This window comes from Uloborus diversus, chromosome 2 (genome assembly GCF_026930045.1).
Source record: "Uloborus diversus isolate 005 chromosome 2, Udiv.v.3.1, whole genome shotgun sequence".
Taxonomy (NCBI): Eukaryota; Metazoa; Arthropoda; class Arachnida; order Araneae; family Uloboridae; genus Uloborus; species Uloborus diversus.
Window position 1 is genome coordinate 94,544,471 of NC_072732.1, and position 22,942 is coordinate 94,567,412.

Consider the following 22,942-nt stretch of genomic DNA (forward strand, 5'->3'; position numbering starts at 1 on the left):
AAAGACATTCAACAAAAAAATCCGACTTTTGTTGGATGTCTTTAAATCTACGAGCCCCCATTTTGTGCATTGAAAAAGGAATTCCTTGTAATGCCAAAACATGTGTCTGCAGAGTTCGTGCATTGTGCTTTTAAGGTTGTTTTATTTCCTTTTATTTTTTAAGCAAAGGTATTTTTACATTTTTTATAACTAATTTTTGTTTGTAGCAAAAATCCATTTTTAATATAAAAATTCCATATTTTCTATACTTACCTTTTTTGCGTAATTTTTAATAAATAAGTTTTATTAACTTTGGGGACATTAAAATAAAGATTTATTCCATTAAAGCATTACAAACTTCATTATTCTCAAAATTTAAATTTGACTTATAAATTTTAATTGTAAATGATTGCAGAATATAATGCTTGCTCTTTTTTTTTTTTTTATAAATTTTAGTATCTGTCTTGGACAATATTCAATTTTTTGCAACTACTCGGTATTGGCCGAGTATCTGATCAGAATTTGGCCGAGTACCGAGTACTCGGCAAATTGGCCGTGTAGGCCGAGTACCGAGTAGTTACCGAGTACTCGGTACGTCTCTACTATTTTGTCATATTTTAGTCTTCCAAAATACATTTCTCTCTTCTAAAAATATTAAAGAGTTATTTTCACGCGATGGGAGGAAAAAAAAAAAAAAAACTAACAACATCTCTGATCTTCCTAATATCATTTCTGGAATTGTTTCCTTCTCTTCAACCAACATATTAATTTCATAATTTAAAAAATACACATATATTAATCAAAATCAGCTATATTATATAACTTACATCTTCACTTTTTATTTTACTAGGTACAAATATCGTTTCAAGGGAGGGCGAAATTCATTTTCTTTTGCCCATTAGGTTGTTCGATTCCTAAAATTATTAATAAAATTCCGTGATCACAACAGAGTTTTCCGCCGCAGCAGTAAGTTGTTCCCTGCTCGAATGTTTTGTTCCAAAAAGCAAAACAAACTCATAGCGAAACGATCTCTCATATCGAAAGTACTTGGATCTTGTTTTGCTCTCCGAATTCTGTCGGATAAAACTGCTCGATTTCATTCCGAGACAGCTCTCACTCCTCGAGCTAGAAACTAATATTAAAATTGGAATCTTGTCTTTGTACTTTTCCTTGGAAGCGAGGATTGTTCACGACTTTCAAAAACTGGGAACAGAAATTAATACATAAATCTCTTCGTTAGGATGAGCACAACACAAAACTACAAAGCGACATCTTTCACGAGAGAAGTAGAAATTAATCGCGTTATTGCTGTTTATCTTTTAACCTTATTTTCTTGAAGCACTCGACAAGACTAAAGTCCTGAATTGTAGAATAAGTCGCGACACATCCGCAATCTTGGGGCTAAACGATGCTTTCTTCCTATGTCTGCTATGGTGGAGTAGCGTGTTTTGCTCCTCGATTGTAGTATCTTATTAACTCCATGTCAATCCACAATCAAGAAGCAAAATACGTTACTTTATTACAGCAGGCATTGGAAGAAAGCGGCATTCAGTCCCAAGATGGCGGACGTGTCGCAACTTAAGGTACGATCTAAGGCTTTAGACAAGACCCAGTCGGTACTCAACTCTAAAAATGCAAAAATGTTTTATTCTTGCGTAATATTATTATAGGCGTAACAAAAAGAGAGGATCAAACGAACTAAACTTCCCATTGACGGGAGGAAAATTCTCAAAACAGAACAGTTTGGAACAGTTAATGAATACTTTCCGAAATATTTTAAATTCTGTGATGTAATGATTTCGAATAGCAAATCAGTTTAACAAAAACATCAGAAAAACGAAATACGTTTAAAGAATAAACAGTCCCAAGTCTAATAAGATGGGCAGCACGCACTGCAATCTCAGTTCCCGAGGTTTGACAAGCAGAGCCGTTTCTAAAATTTTAAATTAAATTTTCTCTTTTTAAATCAAAACCTGCCAACTTTTTTATTTTGAGTTAGGCAGCAATAGAAAGTGCAAATCCACCTTCTGCGAACCAAAATTAAAGATACCTCATAAAAAATAACAATAACTTGATGCACTGCATGTACGTATGTTACTGGTGCTGAAGGAGTGAGTAAAAAAGTAAAATCCCATATATAGATTACTTTAAGTCCTATATTTTCACCTTAACTAATATAAATATAGATAATGAAGACTATCACTATGAAGTTAGTACCCCATAGCTCCCCACGAAGGGAATTTCCCTCACGACAGTAACATGCGCTAGAATTCTAAAGCTAATGCAGTATTACGATCGCTATACCCGCGATGGGAATTAACGTAATCTGCTGGACAGCTTTCTGGCCTTAGTGTTCCATCTATTGACATACCTTGCCCATTCTGTCTCTGGGCAAGGACCCTTTAAGTGCTTTCACACCAGAACTGAGCTCCTGAGCGACTAAAATGAGATTTATAGCGTCACGGGGAAAGCCTGACAATCACAGCACATCCCATGAGTTGAATTTCAGTTGGAAGATCTAGGGAACACGCCGGTTTGGGTATAAAAGCGAAACGTTAGAGGCATACATATTATTGGCATAAGAGCCTCAGCGGCTTGATTAACTTTGCCACAGTCTATCAAATCGTAAAAAAAAAGAACTTATTTCTAAGCTTGTTGTCAGAAATTTATTTCACGAATAGAAAAAGTTATTACATTAAACATTGCTTTGAATGTATGGTTTAAGCTTTACTACGTCTCACCTATTAGTTCAGGGGCTGTATTTTTCGTAAATAGTTTAAAGAAACTAATATACAAGCCCGAGCCCAGTGGTGGAATAGCTCACGAGGGTCAACGCTTACTGTGCCCATCTCAGTTTTCCTGATCAAGGGTTCTGGGGTGCAAGGCAGATGTTCTGGTTAGATGGTCAGCCAAAGGCGGAACCCAACAGGGTTTAATTCCTGAGCACGCATGATACTCATTTTATTGACCCACTGAAGGAATCAACTGCTGAATCGAATTTGCCCAACCCGGGAAACAACCCGGGCCTGTGGCGTAGAAGCGCTATTACAAAGCCTCTGGGTTTAAACTAATTTACACCTCTGGCAAATATTTTGCAAAATTTACACAACATTTCGTACACGAAAAAGCTGATCAGTTAAAAAATTCAAGTTAATATGATTGACACTGCTTTTTAGCCATGTTCCTTGTATCCACTTTCGTAACTAAAGTAGGAGGTAAAAAGTTGTCATTGGCACCCAGCTTTTTTTTCCTTTTTTTTAGTTGCTATAATATTATGCATAGGCGTAATTTTGAAACAATTCCAGTAGAGTAAGAAAAGTTTTCTGCATAATAAACAAAACTATGCTGCATAACTTAATTTGCTTGGGATTTGCAAAGAATGAGGTCCTTTACAACCCACAACTTTCCCTTGACTTTTTGGAGATTTTTGGATTTATGGGAATTGTCTAGCCTTGCTAGACAATTTCGAGATAAGTAACAACAACATGCTGCATAATACATTGGCCGCAAAAAGTTGAGGTACAACATGTTTTCCGAAGCTCACCATAAAAAAATGGCAATAACAATAAAATGCATAGTTTGCATTTTACTTATGCTGGGCAAGAGAACAAGTTTCCTGGACCCAGCAGCAATGGGCTTCTGTGCTGTTCACAGACGAGTTCAGATTTACATTGGAGAGTGATTCAGGACTTCTACTAATCTGAAGGGAACAGCGCAATAGATACCATCAATCCAACACTGTTGAAAGACCTCAGTTATAAAGGTGGTGGAATCATGGTTTGGGCAGGGATCTCTACTGACCTGCACGTGTTTCATGGAGGAACTCTGACTGGTATGAGATATCGGGATGAGATCCTTGATCCATATGTCCGCCCATATGCTGGTGCTATTGGTAATGACTTCATTCTGATGCATTATATTGCACGATCTCACCAAGCTCGGATTGTTGAGGAGTATCTTGAGGATCACGGTTTGGGACGAATGGAATGGTCAGCTCGAGCTCCAGCCCTGAATCCAATAGAACATCTTTGGGACTATCTTGGCAGACAGGTTGATGCTTTAAATACTCCTCCAAGGTCGTTACATGAGCTGGAACAAGGCTTACTCTGTGTCTGGTCTTCACTTCCTATTCCGGTGTCCGACAACTTAATAAACAGCATGGAAAACCGATGCCGCCAATGAGTTCAAGTTAGGAGGGACACATTCCTTATTAGAACCCATTTCTGTATTGTTGCTATGACATTTTATTACATAACACTGTGATGTTCTGTTTTCTTCAAGAATCGACTTTTTCGCAAATACTTTTTTTGTTATAAATCGTTTTTGCAATACGTTTATACAAATTTCTATGACGCATTCAATAAAAAAAAAAAACATTTAATGCACATACCCTCCAAAAAAATTTTTCTACATTCATTCATTAGCAAATTAGACGCAAAAAACGGGTCATACCTTAACTTTTTGAAGCCAGTGTACATTAAGAACGACTGTGAGTAATATTAGAATGTCAAACTTATTTGTGAAAAGTTTGGCGTCAAAAAAGACGACTGAATGTGGTCGTTAAACTAAAATTTTTAGTTGATACAGACGACTAACGACCACTCATTTCGAATACTGCAGCATAACTATTATTTTTGCATATCTACTGATGGAACAAAAATTTAAAACCAAAAATCAGAGACTCAGTGACTAATTTATTGGGACTCTCAACAAACACCACCTCAGAAACCCCCTTTGTCAAGGGAATGAAGACTCCAAGTTATGTATCAAATACTAGAGCACTGGAAAGCCGATAAGACCAGATTAGCGTCGATGCAAACGTCTTCTGTACGCTCCATCTAAAAAAAATGGTAGAGAGGAGTAACAAACTATATCTTAGAAGAAACCGGAGTCATCCAGACAGGCTGAAAGTTACGCGTGTTATTGCAAGGAAAACCTCTTTGTTCATCCATTTCTCTTCAACAGTTCCCAAGGGTGTTGTTGCAGAGGAGGAACTTTGTAGGTACTTAAGGGCAGTCCCATTGTTTTCTTTGGGCTTACGCGTGAAAGAGAGTCCCATCCTTAGACGTCACCGGGGATAGTCTCAGACCATTTTTACTTGTTAAAGAGATTACAGTCGGGTGGGAAAAAATTTGGCATTACAGTTACCGCGACGAAATTCGATGTAATTTGTTTTGGCTCGCAGGAGGAAGAAGTAAGACCCGATGTCTCACCTCACGACAGTGATCTATTTCCACGCAGAAGTGCTTTAAACTGTAAACGGGGATTAGTTCGGCGGAAAAGGTAAACAATCACTATCCCTCCTGGGCATCGGAATGAATCTAGGAGGAACTTTAACCTTAGAAATGCAAAAGCAAATAATTTGTAAGCAAAGAATCTTTAATGCTTAAATAAATGAGAATGCATCAGTTCAACTTGCTGGGCTGTTGAAGGTTGTTGCTGCTGGAACTGTAAACTTCAGATTTACCGAAATAAAATTTGAGAATTCATAAACATCACTTACATAAAAATGAAAACTGAAAAGCAATATGTTGTACGGCAGTGAGGAGAAAAAGGGGAGTAAATGCCAAAACAAAATAAAAAGGAAATAACTATAGATTGATCAAGGAGAGATGGCGGCTAAACTGGAAGCGAATGTTTCATTTTGTAATAGGTAGGATCAGCGAGAACGCGCACGCAGTGAAATGCTTACAGCTCGAGCGATTTCACTGATCTTATCTATTACAAATTGATGTGGTCCGCATCCGCTTCATTCGCCAGTCCTCCGTGGTCAAGCTGTAGTACAGTTCTCATCTGTTTTAGAGCAAGAGATGGTACTATAACTATAGTATAGTCCTGATAGGTGCTGGTGTACAGTATAGTTTAGAAAAACTTATCAATGAAAGGATACCTAGGATTTAAACTTCGTACGCGTTGAACTCAAAACTAAAAACAGTTCACTTTGCTTCTTACTGCCGCGGACTAATGATGAACTTCATGGTCAAAGTGATTTTGAGAAAATTCTCTTTTAATAATACTATGTAATAGATATATACTAACACTGAGAGCCGCTTGCGTGTTTTTTACTTAAAAAAAAAATCCTACACAAAATAGGACAGTTGGGCGAATTTTTTAAAATCGGAGAAGCTAACCAATACTGGATTTCGAAATAACTGTGGTGCAAGAGAATGTAATATTCTATTTCATGATTTCCAAGCACCAAAAAAATTTTAAATTTCATAATATTCAAAGTCTAAGGAAAACTTAACATTTCAACTACTGAGGCGCTTAGTAGTCAATCGTTCCATTTCTGTCCACCCTTCGAAAAACATCAACACAAGACAGGATTATTAATATTTCCTAGAACACGCTAATTCAAACCGCCATTTATCATCGCAAAACAAAGCAGCGAGATGGGGTGTTATAAGAGTGTGAATGTACGGTTCCCCCCTTCCTCCCAGAGCAAACGAAAATAAATGGCAGGTAATTTCAAACCCTCCGACGCAGCGGCCTCTAGCGAGTATTATGTAAATACTAACTTCTGTTGTTTACCCTTATAATTGCGGCCTAATATATAAAAGTGCATTAAATGCAGCAGTAAAGGGTTCTTTCCCCGAAGCTGTGAATAATAATTTGACATTTTGGTACGCACAATCGAGTTTCAGACGCCATTAAATTCGCTCGGGAAACAAAAAAAAAAAAAAAAGTCAGAGCTTCGATATTAATGGATTCGAAACGTGATCGTTCAAATAGATATGACTGTATCTATTTCTCCGAGATTTCATTAAAGTGCACAGCTGTTTTCATTCCGAGTCACGCGTTGCCACTGGGAAGGTATGAATTAAAGAAATTAATTGCTGTTTGTTGGGCGGCATCCGTTACCTTTTCCACTGCAGCCTATTCAGCTTTTCAAGAGTTTTTGACATCAGTTGAAATACACATTTCATGCTTAATTAAATTTTGTATTATTACTCCACCTAAAACATTAAATTATTATCTGGTCTTAAATCGAATAATAAAACTGTTGATATTGCCCCTTTTGCACTTTCATTAAAATATTCAGCAAAGAGAGAGAAAAAAGAAGAAGAAAAAAAAAAACTCTTCGACCCGACGAGCCTAGCATTTTGATGCTACTACCAGAAATTAATTGCTCATATCTCATCTTTATTTATTTTTATTCCCCCCCCCCCCCCAACTAACCATTAGCATGATATGCTGCGCTTTGCCAGAAATCCACCGAATTCGGAAAAACGGTCGTAACTAGTGGCGGATCTAGAGCTCGAAGACTTGGTCCAAGAGGGGAGTTACGGTTTTAGAGTCTTTTTCTTCGTTTTTTCGGGTACTCTCAATTGGGGGGGGGGGGCGAGTCACTGCTCTTAGATGGACAGAGACCCCGCCTGTTTAAAAGATATGAAATTTTCTCTACAAGAAATCCCTCGTCCCTCTTCTGAAAAATTTAGGATTTTAAATACGGTTTTTTGCTTGAAATAAACTTATATAGCATATTGAAGAATATAAATACTTTCGCGAACATTTTAAAGGTTTGAAAACACTATATACACTTTAATTGGATACAAAGCTACAAATTACTGCCCAATGGCCAGAGCTAATCAAATTACTGCCCAATGGCCAGAGCTAATGCGGAGTTTCAAGCAAACACCGAAAAGGTCAGTTAAAGCATCCAGAGACTGCAGCTGCGCTCTAGCTTAATGCTCATGAGTCTGGAGTAGCTAAAACCATGCTCAGGCAAAAATCTCATATAAAGCTGAGTAGATTATCACATTGGTAGATAAAAACACATTCGCATAACAGAAGAAGTTTGCAATCATGAGCACATGTAATATAATGTCAGTGGCCCTTCACTGGAAAAGATTGTGCACCTCCATGTTAGAGAGTTTATTATTTTTACAATTACCTAACATTTTTACAGGGATACAATAAAAGGTTAAAATAAGTAGTTTAAACTTTAAAGTAACTTATTTGGTAATGCTTAACCAATATTGCTTTTTAGTGCATTGGAGAAAAGGGGGGAGAACGTGTGCTAATCAGCACTCATTTAAACTACAAATTATCTTACATTTATACACAAAATATCTAGAAACGTAGTAGAAATTTATAATTTTTACAATTATTACATTGTAACATTAATACAGATATACGTCAAAGGGTGAAAATTGGTAGATCAAGCTTCGAAGTAACGTTTTTAGTAATGCTTAACCTTTTTTAGTTTATTAGTGCACTTAAAAAAGGGGGCGGACGAGAGAGAGGAGAGGGAAAAAAAATCAAGGAAGAAAAGCGTCGTCTGTGGCTGACGTAACGACGACACCTCACCAAAAGCAATTTTTTATAATTAGTAATTAACGCCGCGAACAGCTGAAGGTAATTTTCGCGAGGTGGCAGGTAGGAAGGGGGGTGTGAAATTCAGAGAAAGAGGTAAGCACTTTAGGGGGTGCAAAATCACTTTTTAAAGTCACCCGCTCACAAAAAAAAAAAAAAAAAAAAGAAAAGAAAAGAAAGAAAGAAAAGATATCTTTCATTGTTCATTGGATGGTGAGAAAAATAGAAGGAACAAAAGCGTTTTTTGTCTAAAATCTGAATTTCAAAAGACTTTTGTCCGAAGGCAGCATTCAAGCTTTAATTTTAAGGCTTGAGGACAAAACGGCGGAGATCTCAGCCTGTGGATTCATTACGGAAAGGCTATTAATAAAGATTAGCAAATGAGTCGGGTCGGGACTTCATTCGCAAACTACACGACAGGGAGAAAAAAAAGTAAATAAGCTGTGAATGAGAGTTAACGATCTATGGAAATTAAAACAAAGCGTAATGGCGTAATTATTAAAATCATTCATTAAAGGCTATTAAGGCAAAAGGCGATGCTGAATTTATATACGCGATCTCACTCATCTTGGTATGATTGTTTATGCCGTTTTAAAATTGGAAATTTTGATACAACTGAAAATGGTATCTATTATTCTCAATTTTATTTGTAAATGAAATAATGGTAAAGGATGGTCAGTGATAGTTCTAGTAGTTTTTCCACCCCGGGCGATGTTGGCAAGTGCAGCCCACTGGTCTTTCTTAATACTTTTGTTTTCCTTAAATCATCCAGCATACTCTCACGTACTGCTGCAATTTCAGCTGCAAAGAAGTAAAAAAAAAAAAAAACTAAGGAATAAATTTGAGTTCTACATTTGCAAAAAATCTCACTAATCTTGGTATGATTGTTTATGCCATTTTAAAATTGAAAATTTCAATACAACTGAAGCTGGTATCTATTATTCTCAATTTTATTTGTAAATGAAATAATAGTAAAGGATGGTTAGTGCCGGTTCTAGTAGTTTTTCTACCCCGGGCGATGTTGGCAAGTGCAGCCCACTGGTCTTATTACTTTTGTTTTCCTTAAATCATCGAGCATACTCTCACGTACTGTTACAATTGCAGCTGCAAAGAAAAAAAAAACCTAAGGAATAAATTTGAGTTCTTCATTTTTTGCCATCATAAAACATGCCTCCCTCAAAAATCTGCCGTCCTAGGCGGTATCACAGGTCGCCTACTCCAGGAGCCGGGCCTGCGGATGGTGAAGGAGTTAAGGTTATAATACTGTCGATATTTTTCAGATAACCCATAAATTTTAGACAGTAAAACAATGAGCAACACGAAATGTGAAAGGTCATCGTTGTCAAGTACAAATCGTTTAGTTGTTTGTTTCTAATGGGGCTGTGCATTGGCTCCTCTCTCTTTGCAGTCATAGTGCACTCATTCTCCAGGGGGTTGGCATTCACTTTCATGTGGTACCACTATCGGCTGTTTGCCATTTCTATTTCCAGTTTTGACGGCCAATTTCCCACCAGATGGGGGCATTTAGGCTCTCACAATGCCTATTTGCACTAGGAATTTAAATTAGCTGAGTGTCTCAGCCAAAGAGACACTCAAGGGATCCTAGGCGAGCATGTCGCGTGATCATATGACGACGCTGACGATCTCTTGCATCTTGAAAAAAAAATCTAACGACTGGAATCTGATTTTAACAAATGAGGCAGTGAGAAGCAAAGGGATGCAAGTGGATTACTTTAAGTTTCGAGTAAAATGCTTTTAAAGATCAGATCCAAGGTAGGCTTTCATTCAATATTTTTTCTAAATCATGCTGTCAGAGAACCTACCAGGGCTACTAGTGCCATCTCTTGCCCCAAGACAGAGGAGAGGTTCACCTGCCGTTTGTACTGGTTATTTCCAAATTTTTAATATTGCCACTTGCATCCCTTTGCTTCTCACTACCTCAAAGCTCCTGGACGTAGACTAGCGCCCAATCACTACGCCACCCTGCCTGCTGGTTGTAAAGCAGAAACTGCAAAATACATTGGATAAAAGAGGAATTGCAAAGAAGTGCTTTTCAAAGCAGGATATTTTGAGCTTCGGGACAGAACATATTAGCATTGAAAATGTAGTGCCTTGTAAACCCAAACACATACTTCAACGTATTTTCCAATTCGTATTTTACGCCGCTAGCCACTCGCATTCTTCAAACAATTTGCCAGTCGAATTTTAGTATCAGTGGAATTGACTACATATTTTTAAGTAAAAAATTATTCAACGTTCGCGTATAATTATGCATAGAGATATTTTTTAATGGTATTCTTATGACCAAGCGTTCTAACGAGACTTTGAAATGAAGTACTATTTCCCATTTGAAACATGTCGGCAAATACGCAGTAGAAATTGGCAATTAAGTCACAAAAATAAGCATTAGTCATGTCCGACACTAAAAGTAATTAAGATTTTTAACGTAATAGGCAGCACTAACTAAAACGTTTCCTTTTTTAAACCCGGAAGTAAACTTGGCTGCTCTCTTCCGTCCAGGATTTCCGAGAAGTACAGCGATTGAATTCTCAGTTCTCATTTGGACTTCCGGCTAGGACCTCATTACAAATTTTTCTTTCGAAACCGGCGAGTTTAGTGATATCTGTTTTAAAAAGGCAACTTGCATGGGTTTCTTCTGATATGGCAACTCCTGGTTCTTCGAAGAACACCGCCAGACTTTTGGAGTTCAAGTAAAACAAAGAAGATTTCCTTGACCAAAGAATAATGATGAAATGCGAAAGAGGGATGGGTTTCGTATAATTAGACACAGCAAATGCATTTCTTGAGGAAATTTTCTCGTTTTTCCCATGATTTTACGAATAAGGTTTTGAATTAATAAAAAAGCGAAACCATTCATTTTGTTAACATTTCTTTTCAGTGTCTCGTATTATTGTCAAATTTGGTGCAGTTAAAATCTGAAAACTGAAATTTACCCTGATATTAAATGTTTATACAGTTTAGTTTTAAAGGTTCGTAACGTTTCACAGAAAAATTCTAGCGGTTTTATTTATTTATTTATTTATTTTTGTAAAGAAGAAGAGGAAAAGGTATCAAATATTTTCACTTCCTTTTTTCATCTCTTAATCAACATTAATATGAAACTTTTCTTTGATAGAAAAACGTTTTCATTATAAAAACATTAAACTTTTATCACATACAAAATATTTAAGAAAAAATAATTAAAAAAAAATTCTGGTCATAAGTGTAGTTGGCTTCTTCCCTGAATTTACGTAAATTTTCAATGAAATTTTTGCTAATACATATGGTCTCATAATGAACATATTTCAAACATAATTTCGTAAATTATCTCACCAATAGTTTTTTTTTTCTGGGCCATTTCACAATCAAATACCGAGGAACGACCCATACACACGTGAAAAACAAATAAATTCGAATACCGTCTGCTGTCTAGAAGGGTTTCATTTTCAAGAAAGGGAGAAAATTCTCAATTTTATGTCGCATTCTCACAAGATTTCAAAATTATCTGAAGATATTTTACTTCAAAGACTCAAAAAATTTAATCACATCAATGAAGCTCCAGAGAAACGAAAATTACGTTCATAACTTTAGCCAATCTAAAATATTCCAATTAACGTATAATAATCACGAAATCCTTCAAAGAGGCTGCAATTTACCATTTTCCAAATTCTATTCCGCACTCCATTTTGCCGCACGGTGCAACGCTAGGTTCCGTGCGGCAAATGGAACAAATACAACGTGCTAAAGGAATTCCAGCAGATTCATTTATCCAGGCTCACTCTTCAATGAATTTCTGGTTCCATTTCAATAACTGTTTTGATTAAAGTAGTTCATCTATATCCGAGTTCACGCAGAGAAATTTTCAAGCAAAGATTCTTCAGAATTCCTAGCATTTAAAAGCTCTAACTAGCGATAGATATTTCATTTCGTTTAGGATTTGCTAGTTTTAAAATTTTAGAGATGCATAAATTATTTTCTATGCATATAAGGTACTGGAAGATAAGTGAAAAACCGAATTGCTTTATTTCTGAATTTTGTGTCTACACATGGATTCTTTTTCGCGGAAGATAAAATTTTAACGTGGTTGAAAATAAAAATAATAATATGCCAGCTATTATTATCTTCATTCAATGGCAATACTATTGAAAGATAGCCTGCGCTTTAGGGTGGATCAAAAAAACTTTTTTCAGCTAGATTCCATTACATCCCCCCTCTTTTTTTACACTTACTAATAGTATTGTGCAGTAAATGTTTTAGCTTCTTACTCAAATTTCAAAAGGGGGCTCAAAGGCCCCTTAATTTATTATTAGCCGTAGCATAGAAAATGCCACAAATTTAGAAACATTTAACTCCACCAGCTTTTTTTTTTTTTTGCGAATAATTATTTTATTGTAATGCATATTACTAGTGTGTATGATAATATGCAGCATTGTTTTTACAGTTCAATGTATTTTTACCCCCCCCCCCCCCCCGACCTCCCCATACTAATGAAGTTTGGGGGAGAAAGTTCTCTCTTCAGTCCCTTTTTCAGTTCAAATGGGAAGCAAAAATTTTTCCAGTATATTACTATGTTCAAGTCAAAAAATATTGAGGGGTGTCCTGTTATCTAGGAGAAACTTTTTTTTTTACATGTATTTTTGAACCTCCCTACTGCCCCTACTTTATGTAAGTATTTCTTTCTTTTTCATTTTCAATTCAAATTCAAATAAATGTTTTTATTGTACGTTTATCTCATTATTGCACTTCTTCACAAAAAATACTATCATATTACAATAATTGTTTTTTCATTTTGAAAACAAAGCTTGATTTTTCGTTTCCGGGAATCTAATATAAAGAAAATATTTTATCACAACTTCTTGGAAAAACTCGTACACCTTAGCTTAAACTGAAGAGCACGTAAGAAAAATATCGCTAACAGAAACACATCATTATTCGAATTTTCGCGCACATCACAGCATGTTAAGATTATTATGACGATGGCAAGATATTTGACATAGAATTTGTCAGCGAAAAGAAGCTCGAGTCCAGACAGTACTTATTTTGTTACTGACAGACGGATTGTGCAGTGCATAGATCTTTTTCTCTTTTCTCCATTCAGATACATAAGCTGCTTCTCACAACAGCGGATTCTTTAGTTCTGATCTTAAGCCACTGTTCTAAGCTCTCTTTCGTCTTTTTGTAAGCTCAAACTATCTTGTGTCTCATTGTTTCTAACACAAGAAAGCCGAAATAAACTATTAAAATTGTCTAGGCTTCTAATAATACACAAGTTTTTTCAGAAGATTTCTAGTTTTGGATTCAGATATAAATGCAACTCGGCTACTTCTCGATTGATAATGTAAAAAAAGAAAATAAATAATAAAAAAATGAAATATGGGTACGCATCATCATTTTGAAATACTTTGAAACAGCACCCATAAAAAAAATTTAATTTAAAAAAATGTTAAATCATGTATTATACAAGCTTCAAAATAGAATCAAATAAAATCGACGAGAAAACTCGTGATAATAAACTCAGGGATCGTCAAATTGGATATTGGAAATTTAGTTCGAAATTTTAGTGAAAAACTTTTGAGATTACAATTAGGGCCGTAACCAGACTTGTTTCGGAGGGGGTTTTACCAAACACATTTTTTGAAACATTCATATGGTCTATCAAATTTGGTTTCATGTGTATTCTATCGATTTTTGTTACAATAGATTATCTAAATGGAGGGAGGGGATGTTCTTACAAAACGCCATATTATTACATAATAAATGAATTTCTCAATAACTACCATAAACACACAATGAGTTTATACAATTTTTCAGTCATAATAATTTCCTTTCACGAAAAATTGAAATAATAATAACAATATCATTTTTGTCACCAAAATATAAATAAATAAATAAAAATAAATAATGGAAAACCTTTCTTTGGATGAAAAATTTCGTAGGGGGTTTGAACCCTATAAACCACACCCTTGCATACGGCCCTGATTACAATACTTCCTTTATAATGTAAAATGAAGCAAACAAGGCACGAATCCCTCATAGCAGTTATTGATGTAAACATAAAATAAAACTGCATTTGTTACTTATTTTTCAGATTTATAACTTACTACAGAAAAAGCCAATATTTCAAGTTTATATACGGAGAGGTTTCTCTCTTTCCGTGAGACCGAAATAGCCAGTTTGTAAAACTCGAAACCTTGGCTATCAAACTGACAGTTTAAAATAAAATTTGTCTGTTCAAAGGTGACAGCATTACAGGACGGTCACTGTATAACACTCAGCCACAAAAGCAGCAACGAATTCGTGTTCCATTCCGACTATTGCTTTTTCTCCCCCTGGCGAAAGCTCCCCCTCTCAGCAGTCGATCACGGATGCAGAAAATTTTGGGCATAAAATTTACTTCTTTCCATATCACCTACCGAAATGCATTTTTCAATTCAAGCAAAAAATATATTCTATATTCTCGCGCTATCTCTCCAGAAATGAAAAATACGGATTTACGTCTCCAAAAAAATTTCACGCTCACCCCCCACAGATTTGAAGAAGCATGTATAAAAAGCGGGAGAGAAGAAACCAATAGCACATAATTTGTTTCACTCGTCCAACGACACCTCCCATACTTTTTTTTTCTTTTTTTGAAATTCATACTTCAAATGTTCCATTACGTGTAGCACGTGACAGCCGTTGGAGTCACGTGTGTGAATTATGATCACGGGAAGGGGGCAAACCCGATTCTTTTTTATGCAGCGTTATACTCCCCTTCCGTTGGGGGCACAGGGAATTGAAATTCATTGTACCTAAACCATCGTCCATGTTGTATCTCATTTCGTGATCGCTGCTTCTGTACAAAAAGGAAGAACTTTGAAAACGAAAAACTAAACAAAGTTCTGAGTGGAGAGCCACTGAACCCGATAGTAATTGATGAGACAAGGGCAGATGCATAGGTAATATTAGAAAACGTGGAAATTTCATTACTTTTATTCCGAAAGTTACTTAAACGAGCTGATAAGTGCATCGCATGACTTTCTTTTACGCTAATTTAATGATAATAGTGCCTTGGACTTAGAGTAAGCAAAGAAACACTACATATTTTCACACCAAGTTTGTTGCGAACCGAAGCAAAAAAAAAAAAAAAGTTTCATTGAGATTAATTTTCCCAATATTGGCAATTTTAATGTTATTTAATGGTTAGCTCTCTAAATATCGCCAATCGTGAAAAAAGTCAAACCAAATATATATACTGCTCGACATTGAAAATGCAACACCAAGAAGGAGTGTTCAGAAATTCATCAGGGTGGCGACAGGAACTGTGAAAAAAAGTTCCCTGACTTTTCCCTGATTAAGTTCACCAAATTTCCCTGATTTACGTTACCAATAATAATGATTTTCTTTCTTTGCTCTACTTGAAATCCATTGTATGTTTGTATAAAATAATGTATTCTAAACGGTTTTTAATTGAAAGTTCAATTTTAGCAATTAAATTAAAAACGCGAAGAAGTAATAACTTTTAAGCTTTTATAGTATTAATTCAAAAAATCAAAGATTTCTTCTTGAAATCGTGATTACAGTACGCTAATTACTTCGAGACAATGGAATAAAGGCAAAGGAGCAAAGGCATTAATGAAGGCTTCCTCTTTCCATGTATGGTTGTTTATTTTACGTAGCATTGAAAGCGTAAAAGGAAATTTCAAGCTAGGTAAAATAAACAACCTAACAGACACAGAAGCAATCTTAGGAAATTCATCCTGTGGTTAATAAGTAAGAATCAATACCTTGACATTGAGGAAAAAAAGATGCACAAATATGCGGCAGTATATTAATCGCACTTCATTAATTTTATTTATTTATTTATTTATTTATTTTTTGAACAGATAATTGGCGGAAAATGCTTAGGGAATTAGAGCATTTAATTTTGTAAAGCAAAAAGCAACAAAAAAATTTTTTTTTTCTTCATAAAATCAATTTTCCCTGATTTTTTGTAATTTTTTCAAAATTCCCTGATATTTCCCTGATCAATAAAGTTCCCTGATCTGTCGCCACCCTGTTCATGCAAATTTTAGAGTAGACGTACATCACTGAGCTATGTAAATGACGTAAAATGCGCAGCTCTCCGACGCACGTGAAGTAAGATATAAGGGAAGGAACTTGCAGAATGGGCAATACTCGTGTCATTATTTCTGAGTGGAGAATTATTGAAGAAATTTTTTTTTTTGTCTTGGAGGATACGTGTACGACGAGAGAATGCCAGGCCGCCGTCAACAAAGGCACTTCCAGCAGATAGACGATTTTACGAGGGGTATGGTGATCGGACTGAGAAGGGGAGGTTGTTCCGTGCGTCAAATCGCAGCTGATACCCACATGGATGTGAGCACGGTGCATCGGCTGTGCCGAAGATGGTTGGAACAACGAAATGTGGCAAGACTGAGGGTGCAGGGACAGTCAGAGTGACGTCAGAACGCGTGGATCCACGCATTCACCGACAAGCTGTAGCAGACCCACAAGTCACTTGTTCCTCGATTCTGCAGCAGGTGCAAGATACCCTGAATGTTCCCGTGTCAACCAGAAGCATTTCCCGTCGTTTGGTCGCACGTGGTCTGCAATCACGGCGTCCGCTAGGAAGACTGTCATTGACCCCACAACATAAACAGCAACGTTTAGTATGATGCTGGACTAAAGCGACGTAGATGACAGAATGGCGAAATGTCGTGTTCTCAGATTAATCCCGCTTCTGATTATCCAGTGATAGTCGCCGCATACGTGTGTGGCGTCGACGTGGAGAGATCTAATCCGGCAGTAACTGTGGAACGTCCGACCGCACGACAACTTGGCATAATGATTTTGGGGCGCAATTGCGTACAAGTCCATATCACCTCTATTTCGTATTCAGGGCACTATGACGGCCCAACGATACTTGGATAATGTGCTGCGGCCGGTGGCAATCCCTTACCTTCAAGGGCTACCTAATGCAATTTTTCCAGCAGGATAACGCCCGACCACAGTGCTCGCATCTGCCAACATGCTCTCAAAGGCACCCTGGCCACCATACTCTCCTGACCTGTCTGTCACCAATCGAACATGCGTGGGATGTGATTGGACGCCTTTTGCAGACTCTGTCCCTGCCTTGTTCAGAAGACGAACTGTGGCAAATGGTTGAAAGGGAATGGAGAGCCATCCCTCTGAACACCATCCGCACCCTTATTAACTCAATGCCTCGACATGTTTCTTCGTGTATCGCTGTCTGCGGTGGTCCTACATCCTACTGAGCTGACGCCGTTCTTGCTCTGTATTCTGCCTATCATTTTGAAATTAAGATCATTTATTATTCTTTGCTGTCTTTTTTCCAAATTTCATCCCTTTCTGACCACTCCTTCTTGGTGTTGCATTTTCAATGTCAAGCAGTATCTATCTATCTATCTATATATATCTATATATATCTATATATATATATATATATATATATATATATATATCGCGCCAAGTTTACTCTCTAAATATCACTAACAGTGGCCAAATTGAAACCAGATTAAAAAAAGAAAATTAATTTGAATTCTGAAATTTTGAATTCAAATTATGTTTTTCGCAATCACGAACTGAGACAGGACCCTACTCATTGGAGTTATTGTTTCTAGAAACGGTTCCTGTCCCTGCCCCCCCCCCCCCAAGCCTGCCTCTCCTCCTGGGCGGTTACGTGTGCATAGTTGTGTGTGTGCGTAGACCAGTGTGTATGCACGCAGGCGGGTGTGAGGGTATGTGTGTGTGTTGAAAGTGCGTGTGTGTAGGACATGGACGCCTCCGACCAGGAGAAGCGGGTAGCTCAAAACCGGAGCAGCCGCGCCGCCAGCAGAGGACGGTGGGCGGTGGTGCTGCATAGGCTTCTGGTCCAAGTTGAAAAAGGCACGGACACCAAAAACGGTCAAATGAGAACAATAAGCAATCGTGATTGCTCAAAAAAAATTTAAATCGCCAAGTTGGTGACAAAACATGGCTACCAAAAGCTTGGTGATATATCGACAAGTGTTTGCCAAATGATAACACCACTTGAGTTAGCATTGAAATTAACAATAATTCCCCCCCCCCCCGAAAAAAAGATGTAAAAGACTCCCTTTAGAGCATCCGAATGCAACCATAAAGGGAGGTGCACAACTAGATCCCACAAGGAGCCTACGTACCAAATTTCAACTTTCTAATGCATACCGTTCTTGAGTTATGCGACATACATACGCACATACAGGCGTCACGAGAAAACTCGTTGTAATTAATGGGATTTCAGGATAATCTGAACACCTGAAATTTCAAAATGGATATTTTAGGTGTCTACACGTTCTTAGGCATATATCCACGTGTGGTCGGGCTGAAAAAAAATCTCAACATTCATTCGGGGGCGAGCAAAATGGAAATTAAGGCCTGCTTTTGGGTCAATTTTTTTCGCGAATACAATACTTCCTTTACTTCGAAAAAGGAAGTAAAAATCAAAAGGATGATGTACTGCAACATGTGTACACCTTCCAGGCCGAATTTGCTAATAGAGATTCATTTCCACCGTGTGACAAATTATTTTAGATTTGGTTTAATAAATCCTTGCTTTATATTAATATGATTCGGTTGGGGGGAGGAGGGGGCGGCAATGTAATGATTTTTCCTAAAAACAATCGGTGTCTATTACTGTGAATGAGCTCATACATGCGTTCATTACAATTTACGAACTCAAAACTACCCATCAAGGCTATAACTGGTGTTTCTGCAGCGGTTATCCATTCTTTTCTATAAAGAAAATATATAACGAATAAGTTACTGAAAGTTACTTTTCGCACAAGCTTGAATCAAACAAGTATTGAGAGAGTTTTTCCCCTATTAATTTTCTGAAGGTCTCGAATAAGTTACACAGCGGACTACATGTTTTACTATCAAGAAATATGCATGCTCTAATTCAACTATAATAAAACTCTTCTGTGGGACAGAACGTTGAGAAAAATCAGCAAAAGATTGAGAATTAAAATCAATGAAATAAGTAGAACAATGCAACATATCGACAGCAACAAGAAAAACAATGCTAGTTGACTAACTCACACAACTTTTACATTGATGAGAAAGTAAGCCAAATTCCCCCCCCCCCCCCCCCCTCCCAAAAAAAAAAACGGCAATTCACGAAATTATACAAGAAAAGTCCACATCCATATCCAGCCAAGACATGTAGAATTTCTCTGACATTACATATCAATGAACCAACAGTCCTCATTAATACGTTTTAAGAATGAGGGAACATGAACTTAATTTTCTGTAAGTGCATGAATGTGCAGAAATTTCAGAAACTCAGTTATTTCTTCCCCTCAAATTTAAAATAGAATCATTTTCTTGAACTGGAATCATTAGTTGCGTGAATACAACACAACTTGTAAATGCATTATTAAGAAAGAATAGTCACTTACCGTCGGATAGCAAGACTGGCTTGGATTGATGAAATCCAGTCCCCTCTCGCCGTGGCCGTTGAAGCAGTGCTGAATATTCTGCGTGAATTTGCGGTGGACGGCAGACAAAGCGTACACACACAGAGCAGAATTGGGACTAGGTTTGTTATAGATGTCGGCCTCATCTTTAGACTTGGCGAACACAGCAAAAAGCACATTGTCTTGGGCTGATATTCCCAAAGACCTCGCCAGTTCCGAGCCAGGCCTGCCCACAAAAGCAGCCTGCGCAAGATTGTAGTCCGTGCCATCTTTGGCAACGCGACACACCAGAGGCACCTCCGTGTAAGAGTAGTATTGCACGTCCCTTTGGCACACACGCACCAGCTTCGAGACAAAGGGCTTCGGAGGATCGGTGGAAGCTTTCTGCACTGTCACAAAGTACGAGAACCCTTTGCTGCTGAAGCCGTAGACGTAGGATATAGGATATATCTCGCGAGACATGCTGTTGAGGCTGATCTTGGTACCAGTGGTTACGCCGCTGTGGGCTATCACAAACATGTTGCTGGGATCAAGGCTTCGGCTGCTCACAGCAGGTACGTCCGAGCGATACGGCCCATTGCCGGTGTACGACACGCCAACGTACAAAACGTGAGTGCGGGGCAAGTTCTTTGGCCCTGGTGCGATGAAAGCCACCGTGGAGGCGGTGGCGTTGTTGGCCACAACACTTTCGCTCGCTGGCGTCTCATAGTTTGAGACGTCATTCAAGTCGTGCACTGTACATGTTCCTTGGAACAAACTGCCGCAAGCAATGAGCTTGCTCTGGGAGTAATCCACCACGAGGGCCTTGTTGTAGTAATCGGTGGGCCGCTTAGACTCGTTGGGGCACACCTGAGTCACGGGGCATTTGGGGCTGTCCTCCCGTGGCCCCATCTCACCCACACTCTCCCTCTTCAGATCTCTCGAGAGTTGATAGATTCGGTTCACGGCCCCAATGTAAATGCGCTCGGTGTAATCGTGCACCGTCATGTGGTTGAACCTCTCCACGTTGGGGTCCGTAAAGAACGGATACGGTGACTCGGGTTCTTCTTTGGTGGCGAGACTAGGAACGCATGGTATCAGCACAACCAGAAATACAGAAACGAGTGCCCCCAAGGGCGGCGGCGTCGACCGCCGCTTCTTCATGGCGGCCTCCAGGAATTCGGATGAGTCAATGTCTCTGCTTTACTTTAACTGAAAAAGGAAAAAACGAAACTTTAAATTCCATTGTTTAAAAAAGGGCAATACTATAGAAACGAAACAAAAATAATTAAAGAGAAAAACAGCTGTAACTCCAATTATGTAAGTTCACAAAAACGTAATGTTAGAACCTGCGTTTCATCTGTCCATTTGCTTTCTATTATTTTTTTTTTAAATAAAGCTGAACAATTTCACCAATCAGAGCGGATTTACAGTTTCAGAGGCTGTCGCAATACATTTTTCGATGCTCCTTAGACAACAGAACTACGTAAACCATTTTTCTGTACCTTCTTGGATCACCTCCGTCCGGCCTTCATATCATGGGGTCCTCTCGCAGTTGTGACAATGTAAATCCACCACTGCCAGTATCGTGAGATAATACATTCTCATAAAAGAGTAAGTCTTTCGAATTGTTTTTTAAACAATTACAAACACAAAATTACTCACGTCAAAAGGGAAATTTTTGCGTTTTGCATCAACTTACGTCGTACCTCAGTTGACTAAAAATCGCTTCTTTTGCGCTTAACCCTTCGAATTTTTCTGTGGGACACCCCAGCCACACTCCCAATTACTGCAAAGTTATCTAAATCCCCAGATAAGCGTTTCTCGCCCAGGATTCCGCAGGGCATTGTTTAGGATTCCGCGAGAAATCAAGAACCTTTATTGTAACAAAACTACTAGTACATTTAAATGGTGTTAACAAATAGTCTCTTATTTTTAATCATATGCTACTCATATGAAATTTTAAGTCAATTCGTCAATCATTTATAAGCATTGAAGCAGTTCTCCAACGAATGATTCAATCTGTTAAGGAATTATAAAACTGATGACTTTTTGAATGACGTCATCATTAAAACTTTCAAACTGCTTCAAATAAAAGGTGATTTTTTTTTTAAATGTAATTTGACTTTTTAAAATATTTTGGAAGAAATATGACAGCACTGGAACCCTGGGCATTGTCTAAAGTGTTTCTTAATCCTTATGAGATAAATTACTTGAAAACTCCGAGAGCACGCACACGATCTTGGCATCCATTCCATTTTCCCTAAATTACTCGCATTTTTAAGATAAATAACATTATTTTTAATATTTCCAACAACATATGATGTTTTTATCATGTTTTATATGATTTTGTTCGTACATTTGAAACTTTTCGATCTCAAAGGTCCTCTCCTAGTACTCAAACAATAAAAATTATTTCAATTAAAATACTGATTTATCGTGTTTTGCGCCATACACAATACAGCAGAAGCATACTGTTCTTTAAGATCACGAAGCATTTGATCTCACTGTAGGCGATCGCGTTCCAATTATTTTTACTATCCAATTTCATTAACAAAGAATTCTCATTAAAGAAAAGAACATTTAAAGGAAAAGGACACAATCAAACTCATTACTTATATCACATCACGTATCTTCCGAAAACAAATTAACCAACACTTTAATCTGAAACTCAAACATATCCTCAGAATCGTTAGTAATTTGTACCCAACTGAAATTAAGTATTTGCGTGCTGATTCGATGCAACTGCACTCACGTTTACGCCGGCATATAACCAAGAGTTTGAGTTGCTCCCATAAATAATTTAAAGGCTACATGCAAAAATATGTACACATGGCATTTCGCAGCCATTCATCAAAAAGCGTCAAGCCGTCCATAAGAAGTATGACTCGCTCAAAAAGCCATTTTTCTTAGGATGGTTCCACTATTATGCTTTATCGTAGGAAAAAAATTAGCAGTCTTTGAATGCTCGATATGGACTGGGTTTTCTAGTTTATTGAGAATGCAATTGGTGAGTTAAAGAAAAATAAACTATTCACCACTGTTACTGGTTGCACTGCGAAATAATTTAAATTTAATGAAAAATTTTAGCTCCGTAAAAATAAATAACAATCAATTTGACAAGGACGGATCCAGGAATCCTTCATAGGATGGGCGGCGAAACTGCGTTTTTAAAACTTCAAATTTTGGAAAAGATTACAAGGTTTCCGAACCTTCTCCAAAAACATAAT

The 22,942-nt window shown here is 37.5% G+C and overlaps 1 protein-coding gene across 5 annotated transcripts in view; it reads right to left on the minus strand.

Annotated features, from left to right (window-relative positions):
• The window catches only part of LOC129235288 (plexin A3-like), a 199,116-nt gene extending 178,192 nt beyond the window's left edge, over positions 1–20,924 (minus strand). For all 5 annotated transcript variants that reach the window (XM_054869014.1, XM_054869013.1, XM_054869012.1 and 2 more), the window contains exon 1: positions 19,716–20,924. In XM_054869014.1, the coding sequence (XP_054724989.1) occupies positions 19,716–20,876 (1,161 nt within the window). In that variant the 5' untranslated portion in view covers positions 20,877–20,924. The remainder of the gene's footprint in view (positions 1–19,715) is intronic.
• Positions 20,925–22,942: the final 2,018 nt, after the last annotated feature.